Below are 14,491 nucleotides of genomic sequence, written 5' to 3'. Positions count from 1 at the left end.
CACCACTGACTTAAGCAGCGCTGGTATTGGAGTGCGGAAATGAGCAAAATTTTGCTCAACGCTCACTTCTTGTCTTTTAACGCCGGGTTTGTAAAAACCCGTAATACCAGCGCTGCAGGTAAGTGAGCGGTGAGAGAAAACTGCTCGTTAGCACTGCATAGCCTCTAACGAAAAACTTGTAATCTAGCCGATAGAGACTTGTCATTAAAGTAGCTTCCCACTAAAGGCACATTAAAAAAGTAGCTTTATTGCACAACCACATACAACAAACCTATTTCCCAGTGATCGTACGCTTGTTGAATGCTTAAATATTTTAGAACACGAAGTTTAATTACGTGCAGTAAATAAGGTAGTATTTGTGTTTTTATTTTACTAAAATCAGTGAGGGCTTTTTGGTTACTGATGCTTTAACCCCTTAATGACCACAATGTACTCTGTATGTCACTGGTCGTTAAGGGGTTTTTCAGGACATAATAGCACAAGTCTAGCAAGAACACGCTATTAATGCCCTCCCTCCAGCAGGCTTTGTGGAATAGAGCTGTCTCAATGCTGGTGGAAAGACCGCGTTATAAAACAATCAAGTCCCAAAAAAAAGCCAGCGACATACAGGGTACGTCGCTGGTCCTTAAGGGGTTAAGGGTTCTATAACGCCCCAGCAACTAAAGGAATTCCTTAAAGAAACACTTTTCCGGATTTTGGCCACATTGGATCATGGTACTTGGAGTTTCAGGGAGATTGCATTCCGTTTGCTGGCATCAGTGAGTCGCTGTTACAATCAGGGCGACTCCTTGAACTTCAGGGAGAGTTGGGATGTCTGGAGCTAGGAAGCTGGTTGCTTAACAGTATGTTTTTAAAAATCACTGGTTTGTTCAGATGTTAAACACGTTACATTTCTTATTTTATTAAATATATTGTACCTGTCCACCAAGCTGTAGGAGTTTAACCAGTGAGCATGAATACTGTAGTCTGAATTGTACACAAATGTGCTTCCTAGTAGGTTTAATATAAAATGAAACAGATTAGATCCCTTTGGGGTGAGATCATTACAAAATAGTAGGACATTTACACCTGATGGATTTAACTGTTTGTAGCTTTGCCCTAGGCACACATGTTGATTGCTTGTGCCTTTAAGCATTACTATCAGATCATATCACATCACACAGTAGGTGGGGAAGGGCTGGTCTGATGGAGGGTGGGTAGGACAGGTTGAGCCAGGTTGTCCTGCAGGTGTGTGTCACTTAGCCGGTAGCAGAGGCAGGGAGCACACCTGTTGTGAACAGTCTGCTGAGCATTTACACTTCCCTCTGCTAAACATGGTGGAGCACAACCAGTCTGTATTCCTCCTACATGAATATGACTTTGAAAGACGCTTTGATGTTCAGGGAGCCTTACAGTGGATGCAGGAAAACTGGTGAGTGACGGGGATGAGGTATTGTCCTCCAGCTCTGGACTCTAGAGAGAGACATTCAACTCAGTTATACCTTATAGCTTCTCATTGTGGGCACATTCTCCACAGCTTCATAATAAAACATGTATATAACTCATTTATTACTGTGCTATCATGCATCAATCACACACTGTCTTCTGATACAAATTATCTCTATCTATCATATATATATATATATAAATACAGTATATGTGTGTGTGTATTATATATATATATATATATAAAGATAAGGTCTTTTTTAGGGTCTGCACCATTACCCTTGAGGGGTGGTGTTTAGTGCCTGGTAAGTGCACTCACTTCAATCAACATCTCAAGGGTGCTTTGGGAAAAACATCTAATAAGTACACTGGAACAGTCTGAGGATGGGGAAGGTTTGTCGCCGAAACGTCACGATTAAAGTGAAGATTGGATTGAGTGCTGGGTCTAGTGTATATTTATATATAATATATATATATATATATATATATATATATATATATATATATATACACACACACACACACATATATACACACACATATATATATACACACACACACACAAACATATATATATACACACACACACAAACATATATATATATATATTTCTGGTAATTTTCTTCTGAATCTGCTAACACACATTGAAGAACTGCTACTGAATATTTTAATTTAGCAGTAATAATATATGTATTCCTCATATTCACAGTAAGTTTCATCCACCCAGAAATTTGCATTTCCCTTGCAACCTGCAGAGTGTCTGAACACACCCATGTAACTCTTATAACAGAGAATTACAATGAACAATTTTATTTCACATTCCATGACACCTTTTGGCAGTGAAGTGGTTACATTTACATCAGTACTTTTTAGGGAACTATCAGTGAACATAATATAATCCTACGTTTATTTTACTATATTTATGTATTACTTATAATGGGCGTATACATGTACCTGTTGTATATTTACCTTTTAAGTATTCAACTTCTAGTCTGTTCACATGTTTAATATATCCATACATAGTCTTGCATCACTCTTATTTATTCAATTATCTGAAATGTTTACATTACTAAGAACCACAGCTATACATTACTGACGCCCTGTTTCACTTTCTGCAGTTACTTTATGTAATGGTGCATAGTGACTCAACCTGTTGCCTCCATAGTGACTCATTGTCTTACACATTTTACTTATCTCTGTTGTCAATGCTGGAAAATTATCATACACTTTACTGGGAACCATTTCCTATCATATTACACCTGCAGATTGCTTTAGGCAGCGATAAGCCAGGCACTTCTCATTTATCACAATGCTTAGATACAACAATCACTGCACAGGATGTATGTGTGTGCAGCAAGTGCTACATAAGGCCTATAGTTTAGGTGGGCAAATTAAATGACAAAGCCAGGAGCTGACCAATACTAAATGAAATTAAGTAAAAATATACCAAGACTATAAAAGACAGGGAAAAACACACAAATATAGACATTGATTATGTTTTTATAAAAACTAGAAAAAAAAATGCACACATCATACTTTTTGCATAACTTATACTTCTGTAGTTATACTGATTGGCTAACAGGGCCACCGTTATACTGCTAGACTGAGACACAATGGAACATACATGTTAAAAAATAATAATCTTAGTAAACTAAAAAGTAATAAAGTAAAAAAAATAAAAAAAAGAATGTTTTACATTTGTTTGGAGTAAATGTTTTATCACAATAGGTAATACTATGTAATATAGATAGGGGGTGCCCTTGTTAAACCAACAAACAACAAGTGAGGGATAAAAACTATAGGCTATAGGATAACAATGTAACAAAATAAAATAGTGGATTGCAAGTGTGTGTAACACAATATACCAATTAAAGTCCCATATAATGATAGATGAAATGATGAGTATAAAACCCCAAAGATGGTTGGTATTCAGGTCCAGGCAGCTATCTGTGATTGATCGAGGCCACAATCCAGGATCAATAATCTGTATATGATAAAATGAGACAGAAGCACCATGGCCTAGTATTGTAAGGATGGTATAAAATTCAGTCTGTAAGGTGTTACACTCACATTTAGATGAGCACCCCCAACGGTGCAAATAAAGCAGGCTGGAATCAAATAGTCACCCAGCAGACTGACCTCCGGTATGATAACAGCAATCTGTAGGCAGTGTGAGAAAAATAAACACATACGCCAATATGGCCTAGTACTGTACAGCTGGGAGAAATGTAGTATCAATATAAATTGCACTCACATTTAGTAGACGTATAGCATCTCTCATGGTGCATTGGGGGTGCTCATCTAAATGTGAGTGCAACACCTTACAGATTGAATGTTATACCATCCTTACAATACTAGACCATGTGACACTTCTGTCTCTTTTTATCACAGATAGGTAATAATATGTTTAATAAAAATCTATAGCTATTCCTATTGCTAGAGTTCTAGATTTGCACTGGGAAATATAGTTGCTTTACAGGGAAACCTGATTGAAAGACTGACATTAATTAGCCATTGACACTTCCAATACCATTAATTGGTAGGATATCAACCCCGGCTATAATACTGAATAATATGAATTTACAACGTAACAAGTCGTCTCTGTTATTTATTTAAAAAGAGCTTGTGAAAGATAGCTTCTAAAGACTGTAGCTGTATAGTAGTATTTATGCAGGCATTAAATAGATATACATGCTGCATTAGAGTTAATTTATAGAAATTATTTATCTAGGCATACTGTTTAAAAATACAAAATGCTTAGATGTATTGTGAGAAAATATTAGAAGTATTGTGAGAAAATATTAGAAGTATTGTAAGAAAATATTAGATGTATAGTGAGTCTGTGAGAACAATACTCTGTTCTATGTATTATAGAACAATCATTATTCCTGAAACGTCCAAGTATAATAATTGTCTAACAAAATGATCATAATTGAAGAACACTCCCAGTATGTGATATGACATCCACTGCTGCAATATGAATAATTAATTAAAATTAAGGCATGATGTCTAAGACCCATCAGACAGCCCCACCTTAGAGCATATACTCCAATGCATCAGACTGGTATTTTGCAGAGGGGCTCCTACAGAATACAAGGGTTTCTTTCTATGTTATAAGATATTACCCAAGAAATCTGTGGTCTGGCAGCCTTCCAGTTACAATCAGTAGTTTTAAATTGTTGGGGTGGAATTGTGTGCTGGTTACAGGCCTAAAAAAATGAGATACTAGCAAAGTTTGTCAGTAAGCTGGATGGTGATACCGGTAGAAGTAACCAACATCTGCCACTTATTTCTTATTTTCTTATTTAAAGGGATAATCTAGTCAAAATTAAACTTTTACGATTCAGATAGAGCATGACATTTTAAGCAACTTTCTAATTTACTCCTATTATCAATTTTCTTCGTTTACTTGGTATCTTTATTTGAAAAAGCAAGACTGTAGCCACCAATCAGCAAGAACTACCCAGGTGATGAACCATAAAATAGGCCGGCTCCTAAGATAACATTCTTGCTTTTTCAAATAAAGATACCAAGAGAACGAAGAAAAATTGATAATAGGAGTAAATTAGAAAGTTTCTTAAAATTGCTGCTCTATCTGGATCATGAAAGTTTAATTTTGACCAGACTATCCCTTTGAATACCCATTTTCACTCATTTACCTTTTTCCTGGTCCAGGCAGTGAAACGTACATGTAGAAAAAGAGAGTGCACAGAAAGTGTATACATAGTGACACCCTTGATGATTGAGGAGGCTAACGATTGGAGGCGCCTAGCACTGCTAACTCCCTCTAGAACGGCTACTGCTGGACGGTTCTGGACTAAAGAAGTGCAGTCATGTGAATGGGGTATTTCAGGTTCTTATGGAGAGAAAATGAGTTTATTCGGGCGCTCTAGGTTTGAAATGCATGTTTGAAACAGTTTGGGAGATACTGATGATATACTCTGTAATAAAATGTATATTGGAGAGTGGGGGTTATTTTAATGAATGTAGTTTACATTCTTACCTGGCTTTCCAGTTCTCTTTGCTTCATCCTCATTTTATTTACAAACTGTAATTAATTAAACATGCAGAGGGAGAGGTTACAGTAGGACATATGTATTATTATAAGTCTTTATTTAGTGTTACTCCCTTTCATTGAAATGGTGCATGTGTGAGTTTAGTATGAGATAATTAATTATGTCGTTATTATTTTCACAACAACCTCCTTTTTTCCTTTTTTTTCTACCTCTAGGTTTTGTGTGTTGATCCGTCTGAAGTTTCTGGTTTAACCAGCTTAAATAAATGATATCATTTTTTTCCTATTACATTTTATGAACAAAACAAATGTGTATTTGCAACCAACGTTAAAAAAAGACTAGTTGCTATCTAATCATTCTGAACTGTCAAATTAAAAAAAAAACACAATCAGTGTAAGCTGGATTTTATATTTCTTAAAGGGCTATGGAACCCAATTTTTTTCTTTCATGACTCAGAGCAGCAATTTTAAGCAGCTTTCTAATTTACTACTATTGTCAATTTGTCTTGGTTCTCTTGCAATCTTTATTTGAAAAAGCAGTAATGTAAACGTAGGAGATGGCCCATTTTTGGTTCAGGACCTGAGTAGCAGCTGCTGATTGGTGGCTAAGGTTCAGCACCTGGGTAGCACCTGTTGATTGGTGGCTAAGGTTCAGTAAGCACTAGGGCAAATTAGAGCATGTCATTTCTTTACTATTATGGCCATTTAATGTGATGCTGAGTCCAATTTCTCAGAAGGCCTCCGTATGGCTGATATGACTTTAATGACAATAAACAAGATAAACAAAGACTGGCTACCACAAGACTAAATATGGTGCTGTTAAAATGTTTTGCAGGATGTGTGACCTTATTAAACTAATTGCAATTAAACCTTATGGTGCTGCAAATACACAGGGTGTAACAAAGGAGGGAGGTGCACAGTTCCTGGCGTAAGTTCATACTATACACAATGCCAGGCACACCCAGGGATCAGAGAAAGGTGTCACACTGTTAGCCAATGGAACTGCAAGTTCCTGGTACGAAACTCAGTGCACACTAAATCTCCCACACCTATTTCATGTTTCTTCTAGCTTTTAAAGGGTTACATTTGTTTTGTAGAATTCTTTGGAATTCATAATTTGATTTCTTGATGGAAAGGATTGACTATTGAAACAAATAAAGGGGACTTTCATTCATCAAGTATAAGATACTTCATGTAGAAAGCTCCTTTATTTGTTTCAATCAATCACCGTTCTTAGCTGCTACAGCAGCCCACAGCTAAAAAAAATGTTGCTAAGAGGCGCCAAGCAGGATTTACCGCACGCTATTGGCTAAGAGGTGAAAACGTCAACTCTTAGGGAAAAAAAATTGTAGCTGTGGGCTGCTGTAGCAGCTAAGAACAGCGATCGGTTGAAACAAATAAAGAAGCTTTCTACATGAAGTATCTTATAATTCATGCATGAAATTCCCCTTTATTTGTTTCAATAGTCAATCCTAACATTTGTAAAACGCTAGGATTGACTTTCACTTTTAATCAAAGTAAACATAAAAATAAAAAGATTGTGTAACAAACCAGCAAACAACTTTTTTTTCTTGCAAAATGAGTACTTAGAAATTCTCAGTGAAGCCACTGCCTGCAGCTAGATAAGGGAGCTTCCATTACATAACTTAAGTTCTATTGTCACAATATTTTGAACATGAGCAATAAACTGATTGCACCTACATTAGATGTCTCCTAGCAACACTTTAAATGAAAAACTGCTACTTAGCTTTCCTATAGAGACCCCAGACCCCTTGTGGGTTTGTTACAGGATGTAATGGACACTGCACAAAAGAAGTAAAAAAATAAAAATAAATAAAAAGTAAATTTCTTTTGAAATGATGAATAATACATATTGCAATCATTTCTATTAAGTATAACTTACTTCTTATTGATCTTTTATTACAACAATGGGATTGTTTTATATTCGTTTAATAAAGAACTTTATAACTGAAATCATCTTAACACTTCTGCAAATGAGATGTGTTTGTGTACACACAGTATATAAATACTCAATAATTTTCTACAGAGGCAGGGTCAGTTTTCATTGTATTTTACCCCCATAAGGAAGAGAGAGATGCAGGTTTCAGGGGCAGGTTGTGTCATCTGAAAAATAAAGCCAATGAGTTTCACAGTTTAGTTATGTTATATGCCTTGAGGCAATTTAGTTTTTACATCTTACTGTAAGGTAGTGACACAATGCTTTGTCCTAGATACAACAACAACAAGTTGGTCCCTGAATGACCTCAGAACTGACCTGATATTTTTTATCTGTACAGGAGCAAATCGTTTTTCTTCTCGCTGCTTTACATTGCACTGATATTCGGAGGTCAGCGTGTCATGAAAGAAAGGACAAGATTTGAACTGAGGAGACCTTTGGTGCTTTGGTCTTTTACATTAGCAGTATTCAGGTATGAGGTGTTTCATCATAGTAATCATAGTATGACAATAGGCCAATGGACTAATGAAATACATGTTATCTGATATCAATCACAGATGATACAAAGCGTTAAAGATAAGTCTTCTATAATTCACTGTTGGAAGCCCAGAATGGAATTGTCTTTATTACCTTGAAAAAAAAAAAAAGATTGTGGGCCAACAGTTGGGAAATGAGTAACCTTCTGAACTGCAGATTTCATCCTCAACAAAAACACTAGAAAGCTCCATTACCGGCGGCAACACCAAGTCTTCTATACTTGACTCTTCTTTATCTCTTTCATTTATACAGGCTTATTTTGTGCATATTGTTAGGGGTCATTCTATGGCCTGAAGTCTTCCCACTCACACCCCCCCCCCCAAATGTTTTATTTATACATTATATTACAAATCAGTGATCCCTGATTGTCTAGTCGGGGTGCATGATCCCTCCTTGTGGCCCTGGTCCCTAATGATGAGAATTATATATGGCAAATAAAAGATAAATTGTTGAGAATGGGCGATGTTGGAGGCAGCAGATTTCCCAGGTCCTAGGGCAACACAAGTAAATACCCTACAGCTCGTTCACAAGATAAGTTCAGGTTCACCTGGGAATGGCATTTGCTTTATTTTGTACATATTTCTATTTTATTAAATACATGACACCTCAGTATGGGTATGAAAGATACTTAAGCTCTACCGAGGAGTCATTTATCTGCTGATGAGCATCAGTTGTGTAACAATATGTGTTACCATATAGACACAGATTGTATCTCATCTGTGCAGAAAGTTTGTTTGAATTTAGTGACATTAAATAATAGTTTAAGAAGCATCTCTGTCTGTGACAATACAGTTCTGGGGCTAATGACTCTCATAGCATCTGCATTGTGCTATATTGCACAGGTGTTCACCTTATCAGGCTGGAAACCACACCTCATGGAGCAACAATCATGAGGCTAGAAGCTGGCTCATTATGTAGATAGATAAAGGGCACTTTTATTGACAATGTCCCATAAAACCGCACTCAAGGGAAAACGTATGTGATAGTAAAACAACAAGTTACTTTTTATACCATACTGCTGACAGCTGTAGTTTGATTATGTGATGTAAAAGGGAGGGCAGGTGAGCTTATGCCCACAATGGTGCCATAATCAGTGCATTTTACCTAAAGGGATATAGATAATAAAGTGACAGAGCGGCTGATGTTCTGTTGCAATATCTCTATATTTTATACTTATATGTTACAGGGACACTGCACTCAAAAATTATGTCATCCACATAAAAGAGTCCCAGATAAAGGTGTTGATTTTATTTCTCTATCTTTCATTTTTATATTTTTTGAATGAAAAAATATGAAGTAAAAGCTTTAGACATTTAAATTGAAACAAACATAGCTGTATGACTTGTTCACTTCCCACTTATGCTCATTGGCTGAAAAAGTAACTTCCTGTTAATGCTCATTGGCTGATTGGTACTTCCTGATAATGCACATTGGTTGACTGGCACTTCCTCACAGTAGACAGTGAAAATTAAATGTTCATGATTCAGACAGAGCATTGCAGTTCTATTATCTAATTTACATAGTTTTCTCAGTATTCTTTGTTGAAAAGCATACCTAGATAGTCTCAGGAATAGCTAGCTAGCTAGTGATTTATGGGTTCACACATATCCTTTATTACTGGCTTACCTGATGTGTTCAGCCCCAAATAGTGAATTGCTGTTCTGACATTGACTTTTGTGTTTAGCCCCTTGAAAAAAAAGAAAAAAAAAAAAAAGGCAAACAACATGATTGAATAGAGCTCTTTGATATAGATGAATATGACTACAGCGTCACATTGGTATTTATGTATACACATACATGTGGCTTAAAGGGCCATTATAGTAAAAACAATGACATGCTCTAATCCGCTAGATCATGTCATTTTAAGACTATTGTCCCTACATTACTGTGTGTTTAACCCCCACAACTCTTGTTGCACAACTGAGATATGGAATTAGGGCCACACTGCTCTTTCACATTAGGGCCCTTTGTTTTCTTTGCCATATCCCGTTAGTTGATATCGAGGCTTTCTTTAACAAAAAAATAAAATAAATGAAAATACAGATTTAGAAACAAAGATGTTACTAGTTTTAATTTGATCTCAAGCTGAGACTGAGGACAAATGTTATTGACCCATACTACATTCCATCCTCCTGGGTTACACTAAAAATATAGTGAGATCAGACATACAAGTATAATGTCACATGCAGGTGATACACATATAGCAGCTATATACCAAGTAATTCCACATACAGGTGACAGACAGTTATATGTCATGCAGTACCACATACAGGTGACAGACAGTTATATGTCATGCAGTACCACATACAGGTGACAGACAGTTACATGTCATGCAGGACCACATACAGGTGACAGACAGTTATATGTCATGCAGTACCACATACAGGTGACAGACAGTTATATGTCATGCAGTACCACATACAGGTGACAGACAGTTATATGTCATGCAGTACCACATACAGGTGACAGACAGTTATATGTCATGCAGTATCACATACAGGTGACAGACAGTTATATGTCATGCAGTACCACATACAGGTGACAGACAGTTATATGTCATGCAGTACCACATACAGGTGACAGACAGTTATATGTCATGCAGTACCACATACAGGTGACAGACAGTTATATGTCACGCAGTACCACATACAGGTGACAGACAGTTACATGTCATGCAGTACCACATACAGGTGACAGACAGTTATATGTCACGCAGTACCACATACAGGTGACAGACAGTTATATGTCATGCAGTACCACATACAGGTGACAGACAGTTATATGTCACGCAGTACCACATACAGGTGACAGACAGTTATATGTCATGCAGTACCACATACAGGTGACAGACAGTTATATGTCATGCAGTACCACATACAGGTGACAGACAGTTATATGTCATGCAGTACCACATACAGGTGACAGACAGTTATATGTCATGCAGTACCACATACAGGTGACAGACAGTTATATGTCACGCAGTACCACATACAGGTGACAGACAGTTACATGTCATGCAGTACCATATGCTGGTGCCCGTTACATGCCATGTTATCCCTCATGCAGGTGCCAGTTATATAATTATTATATCATTTATTTGTATAGCGCCGCAAAATTCAGTAGCACTGTTATATGCCACATAATCAATTATACGCAGTGACAAGCAACTGGCTAAATGCAAATGTAAGTAAAAATTAAATAAGTAAACTTGCCTCATATAATTTGACAGTACCAACATTGTATCATGAGGACATCAATCATTTTACTACTGACAAACTATAAAGAGAGATACAGGGGTACATTTATTAAGCTGCGTTTGCTGCTTTTCCGACTATGTGGAGCAGGTACGCATAAGCGAGCACGCTGCCATATATTTAAGCAAAAACTGCTTCTTCTTTTTTCCTCTCCACCTCCTCAGAACTGGTGAGATCAATCACCCCGACACCCTCTCATTTAGGGCGATTAGCATTCCTCGCTCCATCACCACTGATTGCACCGGAGTAGGGGGCAGCATTGCACAAGAATCCTTTTGTGCAATGAAAAATGTCACTGCGCGATGAAATATCTCAAGATGGACAGGTCCACTACTTGATAACCTGTCCGCCTGCAGGGATGGTAAATTTAGCCCTTAGTCTGCCTGGTGGTGAGGAGATGGTGAGCCGTATTACTGGGACACACTGCAGCACTTTATAGCTAAATATATAATGATGTTAAGAAGGATTTCTTAGTGTAACTGCTTCTAATGGTAACCATTCACTGTGACTAACATGACACATCATATAGTATCTGTCACTCCCTTAGACACAAAAATAGTCCATGAGATTTAATAACACAATTAGACAAGATTTATGCTGTTTTAGAGATGCGGACATGGTACAATCACAGCCAGATTTTTTATTTTGGAGCAATATAGGTGCAATATAGGTTACAAAGCTAATAAATATACATACATGTGGTTGTCACTTCAGCTCATTGTCACCTTGTCACGCATGTTATACTGTTTCTGGTATCCTAGGGGAACCAAGACTCTTATCTTTTCACAATCAGTCACTGCTATTGTTTGTTTGTTCCCTGTTTATAGGAGTTGGGTTGCAAATAAATAATTTAGCTGATTTGTGTTGCCCTAAGGAGCCACATTTTTTATTTCCACAACAAAACCCAGGTGTTATTTAGTGTTTGTATCACAGGGCAGTGGAACTTTAGGAGTAAGGAAACCAACATTATTACCATTATAAACCAATGTTTTTTTTCTTTTTTTGCCATACTTGCAGAGGTGTGTTCTTCTCCACCAATAAAATAGAGGCAGTTGTCCTTATCAGCCAATAAGGATTAGTAGGAAGTGCAAAACCAATATATATTTAAACAGTATATATCAGCCACTAAGTACTGCATTGGGAAGAACTAGTTTACTCTCTCTCTATATACAGTAGTCACACAGTTTTTTCTTTATGTCTGCAGTATTATAGGGGCCATGCGGACAGGCTGGTACTTGAGCACTATTCTGTTCACCAATGGGTTCAAACAGTCCGTGTGTGACCGAGGATTTTACAATGGGCCAGTCAGCAAATTCTGGGCGTATGCTTTTGTTTTGAGTAAAGTCCCTGAGCTGGGTGAGTACACGGGTTTTAAAGAGAACGGGCATGTTAGTGTTAATCTAATATTTTATTTGAAATACATATACAGTATTTTCTTATAAAAAATAAACACAATACAACAGGGAATAAACACTGGGTATATATACTGTCCTCTCAATGTTTTTAAAGGCAAATCATTTTGTTTTTACTAGAGTTATAATGACGTTATATGTTGCACAAACCTCTTTAACAAACAATAAAAAAAGTTAAGGAGATGCCGGCCCTTGAGATCTCAAGCTTACAATCTAAAGGAGAAAATGTATGGCACAGGAGAGTGGAGCGAAATCAGAGATATTAAATTACAAGTGGCGCTCAAACGTTTGCGCACAAGCAACACATATACTGTATATATTTTTGTCTTTTTGCTTGTGACAGAAAGAGCAATCATAGTACAAGTTGAAAGTAAACGCAAATGCAGGAGCACAATCAAATTTAACGCGTGGCGGGATAGTTCGACTAAAGATGCAACGTCTTCAGTTGCGCTAACCCGACACGCGTTAAACTTTTATTTTATCCCTAACCCTTTACGCAAGGTAAAACACAATATAAATACATTCAAATATATACAGTTACACTGTAACATATTGAAATATTAAATATAATTTTTTTTTTTATTAAAAATGATTATAGATACTGTAAAAAAATACGCATAGTTTACATTCCTATGTTGTTCACATATAAATTTTTTTTTACATTTTTATAGATATTTCTATATATAAGGGATAATATTAATGTAAAATATATGTCTATGCCTATATATCTATAGGAATATAGGAATAGGTATATACAGAGATATATATATATATGTATGTACAGTATGTGAAGAACATTGGAATGTGAGATATTAATAAGTTCTGTCAGGCACAAGCGATAAGTCTTAGTTTTTTTCTTCTACGCTCCTTATTGATGTTTATGGGGCGAATAGCACGGTCGCAATATATCCGAAATTCCGAAGTTAGCGTTTTACTTTTAACTTGTAATATGTACGCTACCTGACGCACACAAAAAGCTTACTTTTAGTGAAGTTTACATTCGAGCGGGAGTGCCAGACACCACTTCACTTGTAATTTAGCCAATCGTCTTTGAAGTGTGTTGATTTGAGGACACGTGATGATAGCTGTAGCAGAAGAGATCACAGAGCAGTTTTGTGTGATAAAATGGCAGTGCTTCCTTTCATGAGTCAGGTGAAGTGCTAATTAAAGGAGTGGTTATAGAAATGAGTAAATGACAAGGTGGAAAGTGCTTGGAGTTAGTATTTCTTGCTGAGGAGTGAGATTTCTGGCTGTTGTGAGAAGAGAGTGAATATTTGTGAGAAAATATAGTTTATGGTGCGTTACAAAAAAAGACTAAAACTGCTAACAGCACATTACCTGAAATATGCAAAGTAAACATTCCTCTAATTATGCTATTGGCAAAACTTTAACAAACTATTCCAGTATGTGAGTAGGAGGAATCGAAAGTGTTATTTTAGAGCACATTGTCATTAATACCTTATTCTTTGCTGCTGTTAAAAAGGTGGTGGGAGACAATACTCTTAGCTGCCTTCCCCAGTGTGTGTAAGGGGCTCATAGCATGAAGAAGAGATGTGATCTCATGCAAACCTTTCTGCCTTCCAGGAAGCTCACTCCCCACCACTGTACAATGCATGCTAGGAATTAGACTCCAGGGGGCCCATTTTTCAAGCTCCGGATACAGCTTGAGGGCCCGTGTTATGAAGCAGCGGTCCAAAGACGGCTGCTCCATAACCTGTCCGCCTGCTCTGAGCAGGTGGACAGACATCGCCACAATTCAACCCGATCGAGTATGATGGGGTTGATTGACACCCCCCTGCTGGCGGCCAATTGGCTGCGAATCTGCAGGGGGGCGGCGTTGCACCAGCTGGTGCAATGCTGAATGCGGAGAGCGTATTGCTCTCCGCATTCA

General features: G+C 37.1%; 1 protein-coding gene across 1 annotated transcript in view; it reads left to right on the top strand.

The window, feature by feature from the left end:
- Positions 1 to 1,239: 1,239 nt before the first annotated feature.
- Positions 1,240 to 14,491, top strand: part of ELOVL3 (ELOVL fatty acid elongase 3) — a 30,248-nt gene continuing 16,996 nt past the window's right edge. The window contains exons 1-3 of the mRNA XM_053691967.1: positions 1,240 to 1,411; positions 7,738 to 7,869; positions 12,393 to 12,544. Of these exons, the coding sequence (XP_053547942.1) occupies positions 1,314 to 1,411; positions 7,738 to 7,869; positions 12,393 to 12,544 (382 nt within the window). The 5' untranslated portion in view covers positions 1,240 to 1,313. The remainder of the gene's footprint in view (positions 1,412 to 7,737; positions 7,870 to 12,392; positions 12,545 to 14,491) is intronic.

The sequence above is a fragment of the Bombina bombina genome, chromosome 9 (assembly GCF_027579735.1).
Source record: "Bombina bombina isolate aBomBom1 chromosome 9, aBomBom1.pri, whole genome shotgun sequence".
NCBI classification, from domain to species: domain Eukaryota; kingdom Metazoa; phylum Chordata; class Amphibia; order Anura; family Bombinatoridae; genus Bombina; species Bombina bombina.
The sequence above is the reverse complement of the archived record's forward strand: the minus strand, read 5'-3'. Positions and strand labels throughout refer to the sequence as shown.